Source organism: Ursus americanus, chromosome 15 (assembly GCF_024610735.1).
Source record: "Ursus americanus isolate L20-20 chromosome 15, mUrsAme1.1.p, whole genome shotgun sequence".
NCBI lineage: Eukaryota > Metazoa > Chordata > Mammalia > Carnivora > Ursidae > Ursus > Ursus americanus.
The window spans coordinates 57874430-57896705 of NC_142141.1; the positions used below are offsets into that span (position 1 = coordinate 57874430).

Below are 22276 nucleotides of genomic sequence, written 5' to 3' on the forward strand. Positions count from 1 at the left end.
AGATGGCTTTGACTTTTACTCCAGTGAATGAAGGACCATTGGAGGGCTATTGCGGAGGGGGGATAGTATTTCCATATTTGTTTTTAAAAGTACAACGTTGCTGCTGTGTAAAGAACAGACTATGTTCTCGTATTCAATATGTTTAATTTCACAGAAACAACCTAAGCTTCTTGTATCATAACTTGACCATATAATTGTTGAACCCAGAGTTTCATTAATGAATCATGTCCCACTTAAGATCAATACTGGGATCATGAATAGGTCCAGAAACTTGAAAAATGAATACACTCATGACAAAGGAATCAGTCTTTTATGATTAATTCATATTTACTGAATGCCAACAGTTCTGAACTTAGGTATGCACAAATTTCTGTGATTTAGACATGTATTTTTCTAAATCGTGGGATGAAGAAAACATGACAATCAGTAACGAGGGTCACTTCAACAATTTCGATGATGGGAGAGCACAGGCTTCTGTGGGTCAGAGGACAGTGGTTTAGACCACAGGCTTCAATACAAGTCACCAAGTTCAAATTTTGATGTCCCACTTATTCTTTTTTTCTGGCTTTATGGTAAGTTATTTAGCCGATGTCCTCATCCAGAATATTATGGTAATGTTGTCTCCCACATAAAATTAGATCGAGACTTACCTTAGAGAATGTATACACAGCACCCAGCTCTGCAGTCAGCACAATGCAAGAGTTTGTAAATTGTTATCCGTATTTTGCCTAAGATTTGGCAGCTGATTTCCAGCAAAGCGATGGCCCTCATTAGTGTCCTAGCAATTGTCAGTCTCAAACTCTTATTTGGATGTCACACACTCTTGTACTGGGTTGAATGGTGTCCTTCCAAAATTCGTGTCCCCCCGGATTTCTCAGAAGGTGACCTTCTCTGGAGGTAGAGTGCTTGCATATGCAATGAGCTACCTGAGGTTTTCTTCGACTAGGGTGGACCTTAATCAAAGACTAGCATCCTTATAAGAAGAGGGTATTTGGACAAACAGAGGCAGAGATTGGAATGATGCTTCCCGAAACCCTACAACACTAGGGCTGCTAGCCTCCACCAGAGGCTGGGAGAAGGGCAGGTAGCAGACACTCTCCTGGAGACTCCACAAGGACTAACCCTGCTGGCGCTTTGATTTCAGACTTCTAGCCTTAGGAACTGCGAGGGAGTAAGTTTCTATTGTTTAAAGCCACCCAGAATATGGTACTTCGTAATGACAGCCCTAGGAATCTAATATACTGTCTACTCAATTACAAAACAACCCTCAATTTAAAAAGATCCAACGAGGGTGCCTGGGTGGCTGAGTTGGTTAAATGCCCAATTGTTGATTTCAGCTCAGGTCATGATCTCATAGTCGTGGGATTGAGCCCTGCTTTAGGCTCTGTGCTCAGCGGTGAGTCTTCTTGTCCCTCTCCCTCTGCTCCCCCCCCCCCCCCGCCGCTTATGCTTTCTCTCTCTCTCTGAAATAAATAAATAAAATCTTAAAAAGATCCACCGAGTAACAAAAGGCCCAAAAGCATTTAACAAGTCGGAAACTCTGCTGTGCAGCTGTCAAAGTACGTCTGATTCTGTATTCTGATGTGCAAGATGATCTTGGGCTTTCATATAAAGGTTTTAAAAATGGTAGTAACACATTTTTTATGGGATTCCCAAAGTAATCTCTATCTGTTATTTTGGATGATGTCAGTGTCATGAGAATTAAAAACCAGTCGTTGGATAATAAGACTAACACCTCCTCACAGTTCTCTGCTTCGGAGGTCGCCAGTAAGAGTGAAATGGACTTACATATTTGCCGTGGACGTAAATGTAGATGTACTACAAATTGATATTGAAAGCAACTATACAGTAGACGCCAGGAAGTAAATGCAGAGGAATGTGGAACAAATCCCTCCCAAGTGACTAAACTGTCCACCCCTTTGTGTCTTTTGTTGCACACCATTCCATCTCAAATTCCCCGTGTTTTGAACCTGTCACGTGTGGCCACTAAAGGTAATTTGCGACATGTCTCTGCTTCAGGATAACCGGATTAGCACCTTATTGAAGGTACATAAAAATCAGTTATTTCAAGTTCCAACTCATTTGTGTTTTGCTTCTGTTTTGAACAAGGATATGGTCTCACATTGCCTGGCAATCTGTTTATAGTTGCAACCCCGATTTAACATTCTCCGGCATTTCACAGAAATACATGACATAAGAATGTAAATGCAATGTATATTAAAAAAAAAAAGCCCTCAGGTGGTTGTTAATTTTTGGCACTGTGTAATTAAACTAGTTTTTTTAATGTTATCTTTTGCCAGTATCTAATTAGCAAAGCCATCTGCTGAAAGAGTAGCGGCCCATCTGCGTAGAATGTTGTTCTCTTCATTTTTATGAAAAGTATCTGCCTTTGCTGGTCCCTGTCTAATTAACTTCTCTCGCTGCGGAATGTGATAATACACAGCTTTGTTTATATACTTCTGAGAACTGTGGATTTATATGTATGTAACACGTACATAGAAAGAGCCAATCTTTTTTCTTCCCCACATTCAATTCACTCCCGAGATAGGAGCTCCGTTGATCCTAACTCGAGCATCTGTGTGTGTGTGGTGGTGAGGTATGTACTGTGTCGTGCTTCCTTCCATCCTGGGCTTCTGCAGGGATAAAATGATTTTCTGTAAACCTATTCTGTTTCCTCTTCTGTCTGTCTATAGCACCGTGGCTTCCTCAAAGTTGATGATATTGTAAGTTCCAGGTTCTCTCTGGATCTGAAATGAACATGGCTATTGGAACAATGGAAATGACTATGGTGAAATTCTCAGAGTTAGCAAGATTGTGTCCAGACTGATGGAAAACACGTATGCTTTATCATAAACTAATATCTGACGTGTGCAAATATCACCTATATGTCTGTTTCTCTTCCATCAAAATTATGTAGTGCAGTGTCTTACACTTGGTAGGTGGGTCCTTTATAACCATGTATGACATGAGAGAATGAATACAAATGCATAGAGCAAAGCTTCTGAAGATAGTTGAAGAACACAGATGTTACTGGTATATATTTACAGACAAAACAAAACAAAACAAAGATTCTACAAATGGGAATCTTCATGTCTTTTAAGATGCAGGTGCTTCACACTCTTTGCCTACTGTATACAGCCTTTGGATATCCAAGTAGCCACAGTATTACTGCTACATGTCTGCTGCCAGAAAATGTAATGAATATTAAATGCAGAACAGAATAGAGAATTAAGATTCTTTTTTTCCTCTGTGGGGCTACTGTGCAATAGAAAAATACAAGAGATGATAAAAATTAGATTTAAAAAAAACCACAGAGACTCAGGAAATAAGATCATGAGTGTTGTACTGAGATCTGAGATGTAGATTGTCAATGCCTTTGCATTTGTTTTGACTGTCATAAAGATAGGTTTGTGTAGCTAGAAAAGTGTCTTAAGAGGAAGTCACCTGGAAACATGGCTTCACAAATCAGTAGTGGGATTTGTTCCAAAATTAAGATGCATGAAAGAATAACAAGAATCTCCTCTAAGAATACAGTAAGAAGACTTGATTAAAAGAAATTTAATTTAGTAGAACAATTCTTGTGGAATAAAGAAAGTTATGACCAGGTTAAAACATAATATAATTTCAAACAGGATGAATAACTTTGAGAAATAAACTCTGCTACAGGAGGATTCTACTGATACTCATATTTCTCTCTAACAAAACTGGGTCTTCCCCCCCATAGTTGTGAAGTGCTCAGATGGGTTAAGTGCAGTTCATTGAGAGAATAGAAGGACACTATGGGATCAACATCCTATTTTAGGCCACTCTGGAGAAGACATGTTTTCCCACTGCATTCTTTGATAAATTCTGTGACATCCAGTAATATTTGTCCAGCCCTACAATAAGTAGTTCAGTCCATTCCTAATATGCGTCTTGTCTATCCTGATTCAGGTAGGCAGTGAATCAACAGAAAAGCTGAACAGTCGTGATCTTCAATTAATTCTGGATTTGAATATTATTGGAAAGCTGGTTATACTGTAATAAAAATGCCTCAGAAATAACTTTGCTTCTTTTAATAACTGTCTTCAGAAAAATCTGCAAGGTTTGTCCTATTTTCTATTGGTCTAATAAACTTGTGTGTGCAGGTGCCTTTTCTTGCTAAACTGGATGAAGTAATGAAATATTCTTGAAAACTCTCCTTTTTTTCTATTACTTTCCCCATCCAATCCTTGGCCTTCAATTATCTTGAAAACACACAGGCTACTTGGGCATCAGGCAGACTGGGAAAGCTATTTGCGATTTCGGCAGGAGGATTTGAGCAATTCTGATGGCGTTTGATCAGTGCTCTTGCAGCCCTGGGACTAACCATGCTCCTTATAGGCCTTATGTTTACTGAAAAGAGAACTACTGTTTAACTTTCAACAAAATCATTGGACTAACAAGGGCCCCTACAAATGCCTCTTTATCTAAGGCTTTTTACTTTGCAGTTGTCCTAGTAATTATATAACCAAATTCTCCTGGTAATAGGAAGTCAAAGTTGCAATAGGGGTCGACTTTGTAAGAGAATGTATTGTAGTGTATCAATTCTGTTTTGAGTTTAAGTAAGGGCAAAAATACCAATGTCTTTGTCTAAATACAAACAACGTAGTCCATTTTATAAAGAGATCTAAGAAAGGAAAGGTCCGTTTGGAATAATAGGAATGCGCTTATTTTATGTGAGTTCCGTGGGGACACACAGATCCGCACTACAGGTGAAGCCCTAATGTCTTCTCGGGAGGTGTCCTCCCTTGTCATGAAAGTATTTGTCATCCCAGCACAGAATTTAAGTCATTTGTTTGCATCACATGTTGACTAGCTGTGATTTTATTGCTGCCATTAAACATTATGAACAGGAAGACATCAGCGAAAGAATTAACAAATTCTCTTATCGGATGTTGACACTGACAAAAATTGCTAAGTCTACACAAGGGAAAGCAGTTAGGATATTGTTTCTATTTGAAAGACACTGAAGTGGTTCTCTTTAGAATACTTTTCTTATGGACTCCTATTTGCCAAGGAAGAGAAGTTATACAAGATGCGGTGTTCTGTGTTTTAATCTCTATTATGTAACATTCTTTGGAGGACGGTCGATACAAGATTATGGTGCCCCATTACTTTGTTATTCTCCTAGGTTTAGGAGAATTAAAAATTATCTTCTTCCTAGAAGTGAGAGTGAAGCCATTATTCTCCTTCGTAATATTTGACGGTAGCTCATTTTTGGCTTAGTTTAGTTTATCATTTAACATTAGTTCAAATTAGCAAAGAATTGTCCCTTGCTTAAATTATTTTTTCTGATAATAAAGCACCTGGGTGGCTCCGTCGGTTAAGTGTCCTACTCTTGATATTGACTCGGGTCATAATCTCAGGGTTGTGAGATCGAGCCCCACGTTGGGCTCCACGCTGTGCTTGGAACCTGCTTAAGATTCTCTCTCTGACTCTCCCACCCCCACGCCCCACTGCTGCTCATGCTCTCTCTCTCTCTCTCTCAAAAAAAAAAAAAAAATTAAAATTAAAAAAAATTTTCTGGTAATGATTTAAATGATCCTTCAGAAATCCTAAATTCTTTGGAAATTCAGCTCTAATAGGAAGATAAAACACAAATCCACATTCCATACAATAATACAAAAGATGAGCAACTCAAATTCTTAAATTGTTCCAAAAGTGATTCACAGTCTCAGCTTATAGATCGTTAATATTCGCAGGCATCATTTCTTCCCATGACGTCCGCGCTGTGTACTGTCTCAGCTGATCACAGGTGGCATATGGGAGACAGCAGCTGATGTGAAAGGAAGCACATCAACTTGGTCATCATGAGTTAGATTTGGAAAGTTGGGAAAACGTCCTCGCGAGTTGTGGCTGTAACTGGTCAGTCAGAGCTCCTACCAGTATGAAAATTACTGGTATTGGGTGAACTAATAGATGTGCTCTTTGCATGAGCTATTTCTTTTATTGACTATTCATCATTTACATAAACGGAGCTTGGGAGTAAGGAGGCGCAAGATCGTCCTCGCTCCGTTATCTTTGAATCTTGAGAAATGACATACTATGAACAGAAAATACAAATGTCTAAATGAGGATTTACATCATTTTGTTCCCAGGCTTGTCTTTTCAGCGTGTTATGGATCTATCCTGTGGTTCCACCGAAGGGACGGTTTCGGGAATTACTACAGTAGCCCCCAACTCCTTGCATGGGCCTTTCTTACAGTGATCTAAATATCACGCTGCCACTGCTGAACTACGGATACTTAGGGGCCAAGTCCTTCAAAATGCTTTGATTTCAAAGCTAAATAGGAGCCCCTATGAGTGAATTGCATGAATTTAGTGTAAATTCTATATTAGTATGAAAACATTGGTTCGATGGTGCGCCCACATTTCCTAATCTGATTACCAATGCCTTATTATTTATCCCCTTTTATTCAGTCAGAACCGTAACAGTCTCTGTCATTTTGGTGTTTCCTACAGGCAGTGGAGTGGGAGTGTGATGAAGCCACCAAGAAGGCCTGTTACAGTAAGGGCAAGTCCGAGGTAAGAGCATGCTGAAATTTGAAGGACTTCACGTGAAGCGTTTTAATATGAAGGCTATTCCTGACAATGGTGCCTTGCAACTTGAAAAAAAAAAAAAAAGCGAGATTCAAAATATACATCGGGCGTCTGGGTGGCTCAGTCGGTTAAGCGTCTGCCTTTGGCTCCGGTCGTGATCCCAGGGTACTGGGATCGAGTCCCGAATCGGGCTCCTTGCTCAGCGGGGCGTCTGCTTCTCCCTCTACCCCTCCCCCTTGCTCGTGATCTCTCTCTCACATGCTCTCTCTCTCTCTCTCTGAAATAAAATCTTTAAAAAACAAAAAACAGAAACAAAATATATGTTCAGTAGATTCTCCAGGTTTTACCATTAAATCAAGATTAACCACAGTTTCTAAAAAAGGATTCAGACTAGAAGAGCAGGTCTGATTTGCACCATTAATCGTTAGGCTAAGATATGGAATCAGTTGGCTGTGATATTGTTTGGAAATATATAGGCCTAAATTTTAAAAATAACATTTTAATTTCCCCCAATTATATCTTAGAGCTAATTCCATAAAGTGACTATGTGATAAATAAAATTATTATATCAAAAATGATGAGATTTCTTTATAATTCATCTTAACAGATCTATAAACTCCCCCTCCCTCCCTCTCTCTCCTCCACCCACCCCCTCTCTTTCCATATGAAAATCAGCTTCCCCAAGTTGCTAAAGAAAGCAGTTTCTAGTGAAGGTTGGAAATACATTTCTTGAGCAACTGTGCCCAGTGTCGACTTGTGTCCACACGGGTGGCTGGCTCAGGAGGAGCAGAATTCCCCCACCTGGGTAAATCTGGTTCTAAGAAAGTTATCCTGGACCACCTTGAGGAAATTCTTTTGCAGCTGATAGAGAGGCTCATTCTGTCTCGTTCTGAGAGCAATGGCCTTACTTCCTTGGAGCCTGGGCCTTTCCAATGTGAATCCCACTTTGGGTCACAGAAGAAAGCAGATCCACAAAGAACAGCAAGAAGGGCTCCCTGTGCAAATGTGAGCCCAGAGCCAGGAGTGTGGGGGAGAATCTAGCAAATGCAGTGAGTGAACACTGATAAAAGATCCTCATGCCGTCCGTTTGTGAATAAAAGATGTTACGTACTTTATTTTACCCAATTTCATTGACATGGAGGCTGGTCTCAGCAAACTTAGTCACTGGGTTTTCCAAAACTGAATAAAGAATCCGGAAGAACGAGAGGGGAAGGAAGAAAACGCAGTCTTAGCCAGGGAAGCACTTAGAGATGAAGAAAGGGGGAAAAAAGGCAGAAATTAAGGCAATTTACTGAGAGATCTTTAACCTCAGAGAATGCTTCCGAGATAAATCATCACAGACACAAGAAGATGTAAAGATAGCACCAGGTTACAAAAAATCGGAATATTGTCTCTGAAAATGCCCTACAAAATAATAAGTAAGTAATGAATTCCTCTTACTGAGTTTGGATAAATTATGTGTAAAATCCTGAGAAGGGGCTTTTCTCTGTGGTTTGCATTCACGTCCCTGGAATGTTTGCGTGTCTTGATGTAGCAGATGTGTTTCTTCCTGCTCACGAGAGCACAAGGAGTTCTTCGAATAAGACCACCTTCTTGCAGTGTGGAGAGACAGACTCGCCTGGGGCAGTGAGGGGGAAGGTTGTTTTTCTTTCTACCGGCAGAAAGCATTGACTTTCTTTCCATGCTTCTAATGCCTTCCTCGTCATCCCCTTTGCCTGATGACCACGGTGCCTTCCAGGGTCTGTGGGCATGCTTCCTCCTCCCTTTTGGCTTTTCCTCTCCTTTTTCTTCTGGTATTTTTCTTTTCTTTTTTTTTCCCTCGTTCTTTGGCTCATCCCTGTTCCCTTCTTGGTCTGTGTGCAGCCAGTAAGCATGATTCCATTTTGGGCAACCCATCAACAAACTTTGTGGATGCCGACCTCAGTGCCTGTTTCTGAACATGGGTATAACCCGGACCTGTGGGGTGGCCATGCCTTCCTACCCTTTCAAGGGGCCCCATCTCAAATGTTGCCCCCACTTTCAACTTGCCTACACTACCTCCTCCCTCCCCCAGTTATCACCCAGGGACTTCTGTCTTTCTCTGCAGGGATTCCTGCCCCTGCTGCACCCCCACATTGCACCAGTTACCAACAGCCAGCTGTATTTTCCCTGTCATGCTGCATTTTCATTATGCAACCCATGCCCCTGAGCTGGGAGCTGGGCCTGACGGTGTCCTCTTGAGCCCAGGACACAGCCAAAGCTGGATGTGTAACTCCACTCTCCTGACAGGTGACCAAACACGTGAAACCCACACCTGCGTAGTGAACATCATTAATCCAGGGTTTCTCGCCCTCCCCACTCTTGACGTTTGGGATCCAGTGACTCTTCGTTGTGGGGTCTCTGTCCTATTCATTGGGGATGTTTAGCAATGTCCCCAGGTCCCCAATAGATGCTAGCAGTCCCTCTCACCCAGTTGTGACAGCCAAAAATACCCAAAAATGTCTCCAGACATTGCCAGATACTGACGTGGTAAAGAATCCCTACTGTGTTTCTCCAAATGGTGAAAAGATGGGCAAATCTTCCTCCGTCCATTTCACATTGTTCTCATGTTTCCTCTAGATCACATTCATTCGTTTCACAGACTTTTTCGAAAATAACTATTTCCTTCCCCTCTCTGGACATCAGTCTCCTGTGTTCCTTATGTATTTCAGGAAACATCTGGTTATGTAGGTAACCAACGCTTCTCCTGCTGATAGTGTCTGAGTCAGTAATTTTATACGATTTAGTGTGGTAGCCTTTTACTAGTAGATCATTACTGCTTGGAGTGAGTGATTGCTTCTGTTGAATCAAAACTGACCCATGTTTTGCCTTAAGCTGTGACCATTTGTTGTCTGGTGCTTAGAAATCAGGCAAGTGAAAATCAGAAACAAAGAGGAAAGACCATCCTTCTTTCCATTAGGTAACGTACATTTGGTTGGCAGAAGGGATCAGTCCTTACTACCCTCCGCTGAGTTTTCTGAGACACAGAAGGAAAATGAACAAAACAAACATGGTCAAATAAAATCAGACCTTCACATTCCACGTGTTTCTGGTTTTAATGGGTTAAAAAAAGTGGCAAATCTCAGTTGTTATAAATCGATTCAAACTGCATTTGTCGATGGATTTTTTTTCAGAAGAATATATTAATGTACATGAACATGAATTTCAAGCCAATACTCGAAGGGGAGATTGCGTGTTCTCGGAGTCGCATTAAGTATATTGATAGACCCGTCTACACTTTTGGACAACCTGTGCTCGGTTGAAATGGAATTCGGTTTTGTAGCAGCGCCATGTATGGTAGATGTGTGTGTGCACAAAATGATGGGATGGGTTTACAGAGGCATCAGCCTAAGCCATACTGCCTGGCGGTCCGTGGGTGAGGAGCCCAACGGGACCTCCGGCGCTGCATCCTCCTTCTCTAGTTCCTTTTTCTTACTTAGCATCTCTGTTACGTTCTCAAAGTGGCACCTGACTCAGTAGCCGTCAGGGGAGAGGCTTGAGCCCAGCCTCTGGGACACAGAAGAGAAGGAAACAAGGCCACTTCCTATGAAAGGGAGCAGCCAGGCCAAACACCACCTGCCCAAGGGCCAGTCCCTGAATTCACAATTCAGACAACCCAGATTTCTCCATTCTGACAGTTCAAGGGGCCAAATCAGAAAACATTTTCACAGAGTCATCTTAACTGGGGGGGTCCCCTTATCCGTGGCTTTGCTTCTGGAAGTTTCCCTTACCCACGGTCAACCGAGGTCCAGAGGCAGATGATTCTCCTTCTGATGTCGCGTCAGAAGGTCAGTAGCGGCCCCATGCTGCATCACAGCACCTGTGTCATTCATCTTACATCACCCCATCACGTAGGCATCTCATCTCATGTCATCACTCACAGAAGGGTGAGTGCGGTAAGTAAGACATTTTGCAGGAGACAGCACATTCACAAAATTTTTACTACAGTGTATTATTAGAATTGTTCCATTTTATTATTTGTTGTTGTAACCTCACCCTGTGCCTAATTTTCAAAATAAACTTTATCATGGATACGGTACGTATAGGAAAAATCATAGTATATATAGGGCTTGGTACTGTCCATCGTTTCAGGCATCCCCTGGGGGTCTTAGAAGGTATCCTCATAGATAAGCGGGGGTGGCTGTAACATCTGTTTGTGGAGTGAAATTCAGGCTTTTCTTAGTAGCCATGAGTTTAGAAAAGAGAATTCAGCGATTTTATATTTTTTATTTGTACCATAGTCTTAGGACGACTTACACAGAATTACAAAGTTTTCCTTCTCCCTGGAATCAAAAGAATAATGCAGAATGTGACATCTCAAAAATGAAAACAATGCCAGTCATTTTGACTGAACTCATGTTTTTCTGTCCCCTAAGAACGGTGGTCTGTGCTGTCCCACATAATGCTGGGTGTGCAGAGCCAGGAATGCCGGGCGCGGCCGAGGGGGCGAGCCTGCGGGTGGTGCGCCCTGGGCCCACTCGCGGCTCTGATGGAAACATTCCTCAGCCGCCTGCGACAGGGGTGAAGATAGATGGCACGTTTACTCCTATTTCCCTGGTATTGCTGGGACCGACACAGGCACCGTTTCACGTGCAGTCCATTAAACTGACAGTTCAGGGATCAGGTCAAGAAAATGTCACGAGATCTTTGATTTGGGCCCATTTAGAAGAAAAAGGAGGTGCGGAGAATGCCAATTCCTTGCGAGGTTGAATTTATAAAATTTTCAGCTCATTTTGGGGAAAGAGGGTGACTTTGCCTACGAATGACCCAAACATTTCCTGCGTTAAACGGGGAAGAAACATCTGTTTTTATGTATTTTAAAACTTTTATAATAAAATCTGTCGTATTTAGTTCTTTTCGAAATACCATTACAGAAACCCACTTCAGGAATTATTTAAATGTCTTTTAAACAAATATTATTTTAAACACAAATGGCCGATTCTCCTGCGCGCGAACCGGAGTCCCTTGTCTGTTTGGGGTCATTGTGTCTGAGCCGCAGCCGTGCCCGCCGTGCCCTTTGGGAAACACACCCACTCTCAAGGGGGTGAAGGAGCTGCTTTGTGTGCCTGTTAGAGCTCTTGCTTCTCAGACCTTTCTTGCTCATGATCTCATTTTGGTACTTTTGAGACCAAGTTCCTAGAATTATTTTGCTCTTTAGTGGGAGAGTTTTGATTGGAATCCAGGGCTCTGTGTATTGTTCTGCCTGTGGTTCTCCTGGACTCCTGCTTGCCATGTTGTCCAGCTGGGCGAGGAGAGCGGCAAACTCCAGATGGTGGGGGGGAGCCACCATGACTCCATGCTTCCTGGGAACCTGGTGGCATGCGGCTGGGGGGTGGGGGGACCTGGACATGTTCACCGGAAGTGCCAGCATTTGGAATTCTTGAGTTAATGCATGCAGCACCCTGCAGACCTGAATGTATTCTCTATGATTACTGCAAAAGTTGAGGGTTCTTTAGATGGAACACTAACAGCCTGTGGCGATTCTGTGCAGGAAGTTTCAGTTTTTTTAAACTGTGGCGTCCCCAACAAGTTTTCCATGGAGTTCGGTTGAAAATCGTCACATTATGGAAATATATGCATAGTAAATACACTTTTATTTATCAAGGCACTATGTATTACATAGCATACAATAGATATGTTAATATACGTTCATATACATATGTATTTATATCTACATATTTTTGTAGATATGTACATCTATATATTTAGATATGACTATGACTATAAAAGCATGTCTATATATTTAAACTTATGTAATCTGGGGGCTCTTGGGTGGCTCAGTCGGTTGAGCATCCGACTCTTGATTTTGGGCTCAGGTCATGATCTTGGGGTCATGGGATCGAGTCCTGTGTCTGGCTCCCAGGCTCAGGGTGGAGTCTGCTTGAGATTCTCTCTCTCCCTCTGCCTCTCTTCCTTCCCCCACTCATGCTGTTGCTCTCTCTCTCTTTCAAAGTAAATAAATAAAATATTAAAAAAGAGAAACTTCTATAATCGGTATGCACATATATGCATATGTAATACACGTGTCTCTTACGCACACATATGCCTCATATGTATAGATGCTATATAGAGACACATTTACATCTGACTGGGTGATGCAGTGTCTCAGGATTCGCCTGGTAATCCTGACTTTCGCTAAGCACGCAGTCACCACGAGAGCACATGCAGTTACTGTAAATCGCTCTTCCATACTCTGGGTGCTCACAGAGGGATGCATCATCGAGGGAGACACGCTGCTTTCCGGTGGGAGCGCTTTCTACTCTACAGTCTTTCTTCAAGCAGAACATACCCGTTTGGGGGAAGAAATGATGAAATGCTATAAGGGAAAAACCAGTGAATTCATTAAGAAAAAGGTCCTTAAAAACATGTGTTTTCTGTCCTGGGGTCAGAGCCATGTGTCCTTGAGACCAGGTGGGCCTCTGTCTGGAAGCTCTTCTAGTGAGTCAGCAACTCTGCAACCCAGCTATCAATTCAAGTAAGAAGTGCTTCAAAGTCAAGGACGGGTGTCTGACCCGCCTGTGGGATCGCAGGCACACATGGGTCGTTTTAATGTTCAAGTGATATTATCAGAATGTAGATAGATGAGTCCCGTTATCAACAACAGAAGCCGTGCGATGGCACACTGCTGGCTGCCTTGGAAATGAGCACTGTGACGTCTTGGAAAACCAGAATTCATTAAATTCCCTTAAACCACTTTCAAGATACAGAAATGGGATAAAAGAAAAAAAATTCTGAGATGAGAAAAGGAAACTCAAAGATATTTAGATCAGTTGATTTATAAGACAAACCTATACCAGAATCTCCTAAAGGGACTTCGGCGGCATGCTGTACTTTAAAACAAGCGATCTCACTCAGTCCTTCCAGCACGTTTAGATAACCCGTGAAACAGCCGCGTTTGTAGCCGTGATGGATAACACGATCCACCAGGAGATTTTCCACAGGAGAATCTGGGTCTCAGGCTCATCACCAGCAGGAGACTGATGATTACAGAGTCGGGCCCTCGGGCCATTTCATTTCATTCTTAATTTTGACTCTCTGATTTCTACATTTATCTGCTGCTCAAAAGCTAAGTACCTCTACTTTCTTCTATCCAATACCGTCTACATTCTGTTTTGTCTGAACTTTTCCCAATTTCTCTTGAAAAACATTATTTTAGATGCATTTATTTGTTTAGGATTCACATCCAGCCTGCTTCTAGAATCAGTTGAAGCAGTCTGTGTATTAAACATGAGGGAACTTTTAAGGGAGTGAGAACGGGAAAGCTCTCAGATGAGCTGAGCCAGACTTTGGGCAGAGGAGTTTAGTTCTTGACAGTTAAGAAGAAAACACAGAAGTATACCCACCTCCGAAGGTTCCTCTTACAGGACACAAGGAGGGAGCGTGCCTTGTCCTGGTCTCATTGGTGATAACGCAAGCCTCCTCCTCTTCTCCTCCCCCAGTGCATCCCAGCACGCATACTGGACTCACCTAGAACATGACTCTGGTCAGGTCCCAAATGTTGCAAGCAACTCTGGCGTCCACAGGGCTGGATCTGTCCTCTGTCCTTGAAAAGAAGACTGCACGGGCCTCCTTGTCTGATCGTCCTGGTCCCTGACCTCTTCCTCCATCCTCCCCTACCGACTCCCCGAGCTGGGGAAGCTGATCGGAGGTCCATGGGCACGCGATCCATCTCAGATGGTAGCATGCTGAGTGTGTTCTCACGTGGTCCTGGTTACTTTGTTACAATTCTCTGTTCCAATTGAAATAACAGTGTGTCCTCCCTTGTTTACTTTTTTCCAAGTTTAAAAAAAAATAAAATACGAGTTGGGTTTGTCCTGCCCAGGTACACTTCTGCACCCTGGGGCTCGCATCCCTAACCATCCTTCCAGTTCTTCATCAAGTTTGTGATGGGCCTTTGTGTGTCTTTCTTTTGGCAGATAAAGATAAACCTCATTTTGTTATCTTGATTGTTTCCCTTACCATAACTGATGAGAGGCACTTGCTTTCTCTCCCCCGGGTCCATAGACATCATCTTTCAGTTGGGATCTTGGAATACCTTATCCTTACTGTGTTCATGGATATAGGATTGCTTCTAGCATGCTTCTACCTTGTTTCAGACTCTTGCTTTAAAACGACAGCAAAAAAGTTCTTTTACCTCCTGACCTCCCCTTGAAAGTATTCTAAAAGTACAAGAGAAAATAAGCAAAATCCCTACCTCTCTCCACTGCTTGTCATTTCCCATCTCCTATTGATTATAGCGTCCTTTCTGTGTCTGTTTTATGTGTTAAGGCATTAAGCCCTCTCAGCCCTGTGTCCTCCAAGACATCTTTTTGGAGTCTCCCTCAGACATGCTTAGTCTTCGGATTTTCATCCTCGCCTTTATCCGGTCTTTGCAGACCCCTGTGCCCCTGTGCTCCCTGACATGGCCGGGCCACCTCGCCCCTCCTCTGTGTCCTCCCTGTGCCCCCTGAGCCTGGGAAGGGGGAACCATGAGGCTCTTTGAAGTCTTGTTTTGTTCTTTCTCTTTTGAACTCTGTGCCCTTTCCCTAGTCATAAAAACAAAACAGAGCAGAACAAAACCAGCCTCCTCCCCATCTGCTGTACCTTTCTCAGCTACCTGGTACACTGCCTCCTGTTGACATTCATTTCTCCATCTTCTCATACTGAACTTAGAGCCTCATTCCTTTTGTTGTTGTTTTTCTCAACGTGTGTTCCGAATAGCAGCCCTTGATAATTTGTTAGGATTCTTGCTAGTTATGGTATTGGGAGAATTATCTATCCCTGACATTTTGCTTCATATTTAGAAAGCAGATCCCCAGACTTAGCTCTTTTCATCATCCTCACGGCCAGGCCAGCAAGCAGACTGAGTTACGGCAAATCGGCACTGCGTGGAGATCGGGGCTCCGTTTGATTGCAGGGAGCATTGCCGCGCCGTCAAATGCAGAGCTGCTTACCCAGGGCAGCGTGCGATTCGGACCGTCATGGATCATGTGACACTGCCTCTGTCCACTTGGTTGGCTCCTTACCATGTCCTGCTGGTTCACTGTGTTCTGGCTGTGCCCTTCCACAACCCCCCCAGCCGGTCCAGGAACTAAAGGACAAGGGACCCAGTTAAGGACGTGGTCTCCTTGTCGGTCTCCTTAACTGGGATCTCCCTGCTCAAGTTCAGCGTCTACACTGAGTGGTCCTTCAACATTGGATCAGGTCAGACTTCATGCAATGACAACAAATAACGGGTCCCTTCACATTCAAAGTCAAATTCAAATTCACTAGGCACAGTGGGCTCCTGTCTGACTGCATACTGTATGTGTGACCTCTTCCATACACAGCGAAAGCACCTCAGTCTCCAGCCACGGCAACTCGGCACAGTCCACTCCCCCCACTTGGGATGTCTTTTCCCTTTTTAGGTCATTAAATCCTGTAAGTGTCAGATGGCACTTCTTTTGGGAAGCTTCACTAAATTCTATCCTCCCTTTATTTTTTTTTAAGATTTTATTTATATATTTGACACAGAGAGAGAGCAGCAGAGGCAGAGGGAGAAGGACTCCCCGCTGAGCAGGGAGCCCTATGCGGAACTCAATCCCAGGACCCCAGCATCATGAACCGAGGCAAAGGCAGACACTTAACTGACTGAGCCACCTAGGAGCCCTCTATCCTTTCTTTAAAACATACATTAGATATCACTTCCTGGGAAGCCTTCCTCCATCTCTTCCCTTCCCCTTCCTTCTGAAGGTAGTAATATTCTGTTCTCTGGACAGCTCAATAGTAGTTGTTATGACCCTGTATTTTCATTTTCCGCTGAGTGCTTAGATTGTGACCTCTAGCACAATGTCTACCAAAGAATCTCTCATCAGTAGATGCTTGCTGAATGAATGAAGAGCTTTCTAGCTCAGAAGTCCATGCACTATGATGACAGTGTCCCAGATTCTCTCTGCATGCTTTGCAAGCACAAAACATACTCAACTCTGGGTCGTCACTCAGCATGGGATTTCATCCCACATGTTCTGGACACCCTTTCCTTATTAGTTATATTTTTACTTCTCCATCAACAATCAAAATGTTTATAGATTCTCACTGTGTATGGAATAGCAGTTTGAAAACTCTATGTAGAACTTATTCTAATTTGTATACAGAGCTTCACATGTGACCCTTGCATTTACGGAAGCTTTTGTAACATCTTTTTTCAACGTTCCAGAGAAGTTTTCTAAGATACCTTTTCATGAGGGGCATCCGGTAGTTCCCTTTCATTTATTCTCCTAACACATATCCAAGGCGATTTCGGGTTTGCACTGTTAACAGATACTATTCAAAATGAAACCACATTCATCAAAAAAAGATAAATGCTTTGAGATTTTAACTGAATGTGTATATTTATCTTCATAAATATCTTCTACTGAACAAGTGTGTGGATAGAGAAAGTCAGAATATTTAACAGTTTTATTGCTATTGAGAGGGTCAATATCTAAGAGGTTTTTTGTTTTTGTTCTTAGTGGTCAATTACCATATAATTTATTAGCCAGTCAAAATATATTTACATTCGCCATTCCTCTTATGTTCAGGCCTGTTAACACGTCTTGTGTGTGTGTGTGTTTTTTTTTTTTCCCCAGGAGGAATGTCAAAACTACATCCGGGTACTTTTGGTGGGTGGCGACCGGTTATTTACCTGTGGGACCAATGCTTTTACACCTGTTTGCACCAACCGCACGGTAAGTCTTCATCTTGAGCCTCGACAGAATTTAATACCAGGAAAACCCAAACATTCTGTTAAAGCTATACTTTTACATGTATTTCTCTTCTCCAAGGAGCTGTTTTTTAAATCAAAGAAAAAATCTTTTTTTTCAAATTGAATAAATATTTGATGCATTGATTTATTACTAATCACACTGCCTGGGATATAAAGAGCTGGAAGTGACTCTGGTTTGTTTAATTAAATTTCAATATGTGTCTGAACTGTTTCTACCAGCTTTTCCCCACCAGTGATCCTAAACACTAATCCTCAATGTACTCTTTATTTATCCTGGTTTACTTTAGAGATCCTGAGAAGTATAAATGGCCTTAAAATCGTAGTCCAAATAATGAAAATATAATTGACCAATTGGATAAGAGCAATGTCAAAAAAATGAAAGCAAGCCAACATATGAAGGCCAAGCCCTGGGCAAAGCGAAGTTCCAACCTGTCCTCTTTCTTCTTTTAACCTGTCCTTATTGGCGGAAGACTTTTCGGTGCCCGATTCTTACACCTCTAGGTCCGCGGGATTGTCAGAGCGCATGTGCAGTCTTCCTAATTCGAGATAGGAGTTTGATGTCCCGCAGGGAACATGATGAAGAAATACTGTTATGTTAATTTCCTGGTTATGTAACTTCTCTCAAAGCCTGACTTTATCATCTGCAATATTTTCAAACTAGCATTCCTTTATTGGAAAGACAGGGAGGACAAGGAGGGGGGATGAGAAGTGTTGCCCACAGAGAGAGCCCTCGGTGTCACGCCCTGTCCTCAGTGCTTCACACCCACTCGGGTAGTGGTTATCTACCCCAGGTCGTGGTTATCCTTTGGGTTCCTGTTGTAGTAAAACAAGAGTTTGAGGTATAAAGAATTTAAGTAACTTCCCCGGAGCTAAACCTCTGAGGGCAGAGCGAGCAGTGTGTCTGGATCCCTCATCCAGCGCTTCTGCTCTGCTACCATCCAGGTCAGGATGAAGAAACCAGTGGAGCTTTTCTCGTTCAAGGATCGATTGGGAATCCAGCATCCGAGAAGCTGGGTTCACACCAGGTGCTTGCAAGACCCCGAGTTTTCTGTCTGAAAACTGACCAAGTCTTGGAAATTTGGGCTACGCAGTCCGAAATAGCACGCATCCTTATCTGTGAGCACAGTTTGGGGCTATTCATTGCATTTTAATTCACTTGTAGTGATAAAATCGCACATCATCTATATTGTGGTTTGTGTTTCTCTAAATATTGAAGTTTTCTTTATTGAAGTGGAAGGATCTGCAGTGCCCATGCATTGTAAATGGGACCCATGTATAATCTTCTTATTTTGTTTTTCGTGAGACTTTAATGGTGTGAGGTCCAGCAACTCTGAAGGGGGATGAGGGAGCTGATTGGTGGATCCTCCATCCAAGTCCACCGCAGGGCGTTTTCATCAAAGTCAGAGTGCACACATCTGTCATGGCTGATCCTGAGCCCCAGAGACTTTACTGCACATGAGTCACTGGCGGTTGGGGCCGACAGAATCTGTGCACACTATTCAAGGGCTTTCATGGGGGATAATCGGTTTCGTCTCTCTTGTCCTCCCCTACAGTTGAATAACCTGACCGAGATCCACGATCAGATCAGTGGCATGGCCCGCTGCCCCTACAGCCCCCAGCACAATTCCACGGCTCTTCTCACGCCCGGCGGGGAGCTGTATGCCGCCACAGCCATGGACTTTCCGGGACGGGATCCCGCCATTTACCGGAGTCTGGGCATCTTGCCTCCTCTCCGCACGGCGCAGTACAACTCCAAGTGGCTCAATGGTGAGTCTTCCGGTCGCTGCCGGAGCCCCACCTCGTTTGTCTGTAATGCGTGGTTACTCGTGCTCAACAGCACACTGTCGCACTTCCCAAGAAAAACTATTTCTAAAGAAATCAAAATGTCGCCTGTTTTGTGTGTCTGTGTGGAAGGGCATCTGTGTGGGGCTCTTTCGGAGTAGAAGGGAAGAGACCACAATAACGGGGCTAATGTTGGTATGACCGTTCATGCAACTTCAGCTGTTTTTTACGCTGTTGTTTAAGTTCAGGAAATCTGATGTCCTTTCAGAGATATCTGGACATGCATGTGCATTCTTTCTTCCCTTCTCATTATATATCTAAAAGCAGGAAATTACTAGCATCTCATGAAATTTTCAGACACTGGGTAACAGAATGTGTTTGGCCACAGGTAGCTCCAAAGAGCTTGATCGATTTAAAAAAGTGTAAGTCATGTACCCGGAGCATTGGGGTGGGCGTCTTCGGAGTTACGTCCTTTGATGGTGGGAGCGTCCATGAGCTCTGTCACTGGTCTCTCTGCGACCCACATTCTGGCAGTGTGGTCCTCAGACTGGGTCTTTTGGGGGTATAGGTATGATAATATCCAGCAGAAGAAGAAGCCAGATTCCTTGTGTCTTTTTTTTTTTTTTTTAAGAAACCCAAAAGCCCCAGAAGACTTCCTTTCAGTCTTGGGCTAGAAATTGGTCATGTGCTCACTAAGCAGTCAGAAGGTGGTGCCAACCGCCTGAATAGAGGTTGGCTTTGTACAATGTCCTGAGTGAGATGTGCCAGCTGAAATCGAGCCCTCTGTCTACGTGTATGTTCATGTGAGGATGTGCCTGCACGCGCACACACGCATGCGCACACACACGCACAAGCACGCGCACACACGTACACAACGTTATGGATAGATACGTGGGTCACATGTCGTCCCTTCATTTGATATCTTGCACAACGATGAAATCTTGAAATTGCCCTTATAATATTTATTATTTCGAGCTTTCAACTTCTACAAAGATTTACTGGCCTTTTGTCAGGTACAAGCTAATTATGTCGACGAGAATTTCTCAACCTCAGCACTATTGACATTTTGGAAAAGATAATTCTTTGATGTGTGTGTGGTGTGGGGCTGTCCTGGTTATCATAGGATGGTTAGCAGCAGTATTTCTAGCCTATCTATACTCACTAGATGCAATAGCACCCCCCCACCTAGTTGTGACAATAAAAAAATTTCCAGACGTTTCCAAATGTCTCCTGGGGGAGAAAATGCCTCTGGTTGAGAATGACTGGCTTAGGCTCATTATATATGCATATTTATTTGTGTATGTATATATAAACACAGCACAAACATTTCTCCAAATAATATAGTCAAACCAGCCACCAGGTTGCCTTTAAAAGACTCCCTTGTAATCATTCTTTCTGATGGCTGAGTAATATTCCATTGTATATATGGACCACAGCTTCTTAATCCAGTCATCTGTTGAAGGGCATCTCGGCTCTTTCCAGAATTTAGCTATTGTGGACATTGCTCCTATGAACACTGGGGTGCATATGGCCCTTCTGTTCACTACATATGTATCTTTGGGGTAAATACCCAGTAGCACAGTTGCTGGATCATAGGGTAGCTCAATTTTTAACTTTTTAAGGGACCTCCACACTGTTTTCCAGAGTGGCTGTACCAACTTGCATTCCCACCAACAGTGTAAGAGGGTTCCCCTTTCTCCACATCCTCTCCAACATTTGTTGTTTCCTGCCTTGTCAATTTTTGCCATTCTAACTGACGTAAGGTGGTATCTCAAGGTGGTTTTGATTTGAATTTCCCTGAAGGCTAATGATTTTGAACATTTTTTCATGTGTCTGTTAGCCATTTGTATGTGTTCATTGGAAAAGTGTCTGTTCCTATCTTCTGCCCATTTTTTGATTTGATTATTTGTTTCTCATGTATTGGATGGGACTGAAGGAGATTATGCTAAGTGAAATAAGTCAAGCAGAGAAAAACAATTATCATATGGTTTCACTCATTTATGGAACATAAGAAAAAGCAGGGAGATCGGTAGGAGAAGGAAGGGAAGAATGAAGGGGGGGTAAACAGAAGGGGGCATGAACCATGAGAGACTATGGACTCTGGGAAACAAACTGAGGGCTTCAGAGGGGAGGGGGGTGGGGGATTGGGATAGGCAGGTGATGGGTAGTAAGGAGGGCACGTATTGCATGGAGCACTGGGTGTTATACACAAATAATGAATCATGGAACATTACATCAAAAACTAAGGATGTACTGTATGATGATTAACATAATAAAAATTATTATTAAAAAATAGAAAAAAGACTCCCTTGTAGAGAAGAGAGTATCCTCATCAACTTTCTCCGGTAATTTAAGTGACTCTCTACCCTTCAAAAAGGCAACACGAATTGTTTTCCTAAACTGAAGCTGTAACTAGCTTTCTTCATTAACATTATTTCTGTTGAACTGGTTTCAGCCCCCTTCGGGCCCTGAAGCTTTCATCTGTTTAGCTTAAAGTTCTTCTTTCTGTTCATTTGTTGATTTTTTTCTGACCATGCAAAGTTTCCAGTTAAAAATCAAAATCATCTTCCTCCCCCAACCAAAGACCTTGTAATTAGAGTTTGTCCAAAGCAAAGTAAAAAGTAATTAGGAATACCATCTCTCTCTCTCTCTCTCTCTCTCTCTCTCTCTCTCTCTTTTTTCCCCCCAAAAGTGACCCTCTGAAGAATACCCTGGAAAAACAATTGAGGTCATAGCATGAGTTATAAACACTGATTGTTTCTTTGCACGTGACTCTGATACCCACTGGCTGATCAGATGGTTTGATTCCATTAACCTCTGGGTGGAAGCTTTCTGTCTGAGAGTCAGGGGATGTGAGAAGGGCGGTGGGAGAGCTAACCCTGCTTACCACAGTCACCATAGGCATGCTGGCTTTCCTTATTTGTTGAACATAACGGATAATGTTTTGGGTTCCTAAAATGTGCTGCGGTTTATAGATGATAGAATCCAACTGCAGAAACTGAAAATCAGCCCAAGGTAAACATGGTGGAGTCAGCACTCAGCCTGCCTTGTCATCTTCATTCCGTGACACCAGATGGCCCTGCTGCCGTCAGCCCCACCTACCCTCACCCACCCACAATGGAAGGCCCTCACTCCCAGGGCAGAGAGCAGAAAGTTCTTGAGTGTTGAGTGTTTCTTCCTTCTCCTGTGCCC

General features: G+C 42.9%; 1 protein-coding gene across 14 annotated transcripts in view; it reads left to right on the forward strand.

Annotated features, from left to right (window-relative positions):
* Positions 1–22276, forward strand: part of SEMA5A (semaphorin 5A) — a 475859-nt gene that overhangs the window by 289137 nt on the left and 164446 nt on the right. For all 14 annotated transcript variants that reach the window (XM_087867978.1, XM_045795947.2, XM_045795944.2 and 11 more), the window contains exons 5-7: positions 6484–6546; positions 17166–17264; positions 18856–19069. In XM_087867978.1, the coding sequence (XP_087724104.1) occupies positions 6484–6546; positions 17166–17264; positions 18856–19069 (376 nt within the window). The remainder of the gene's footprint in view (positions 1–6483; positions 6547–17165; positions 17265–18855; positions 19070–22276) is intronic.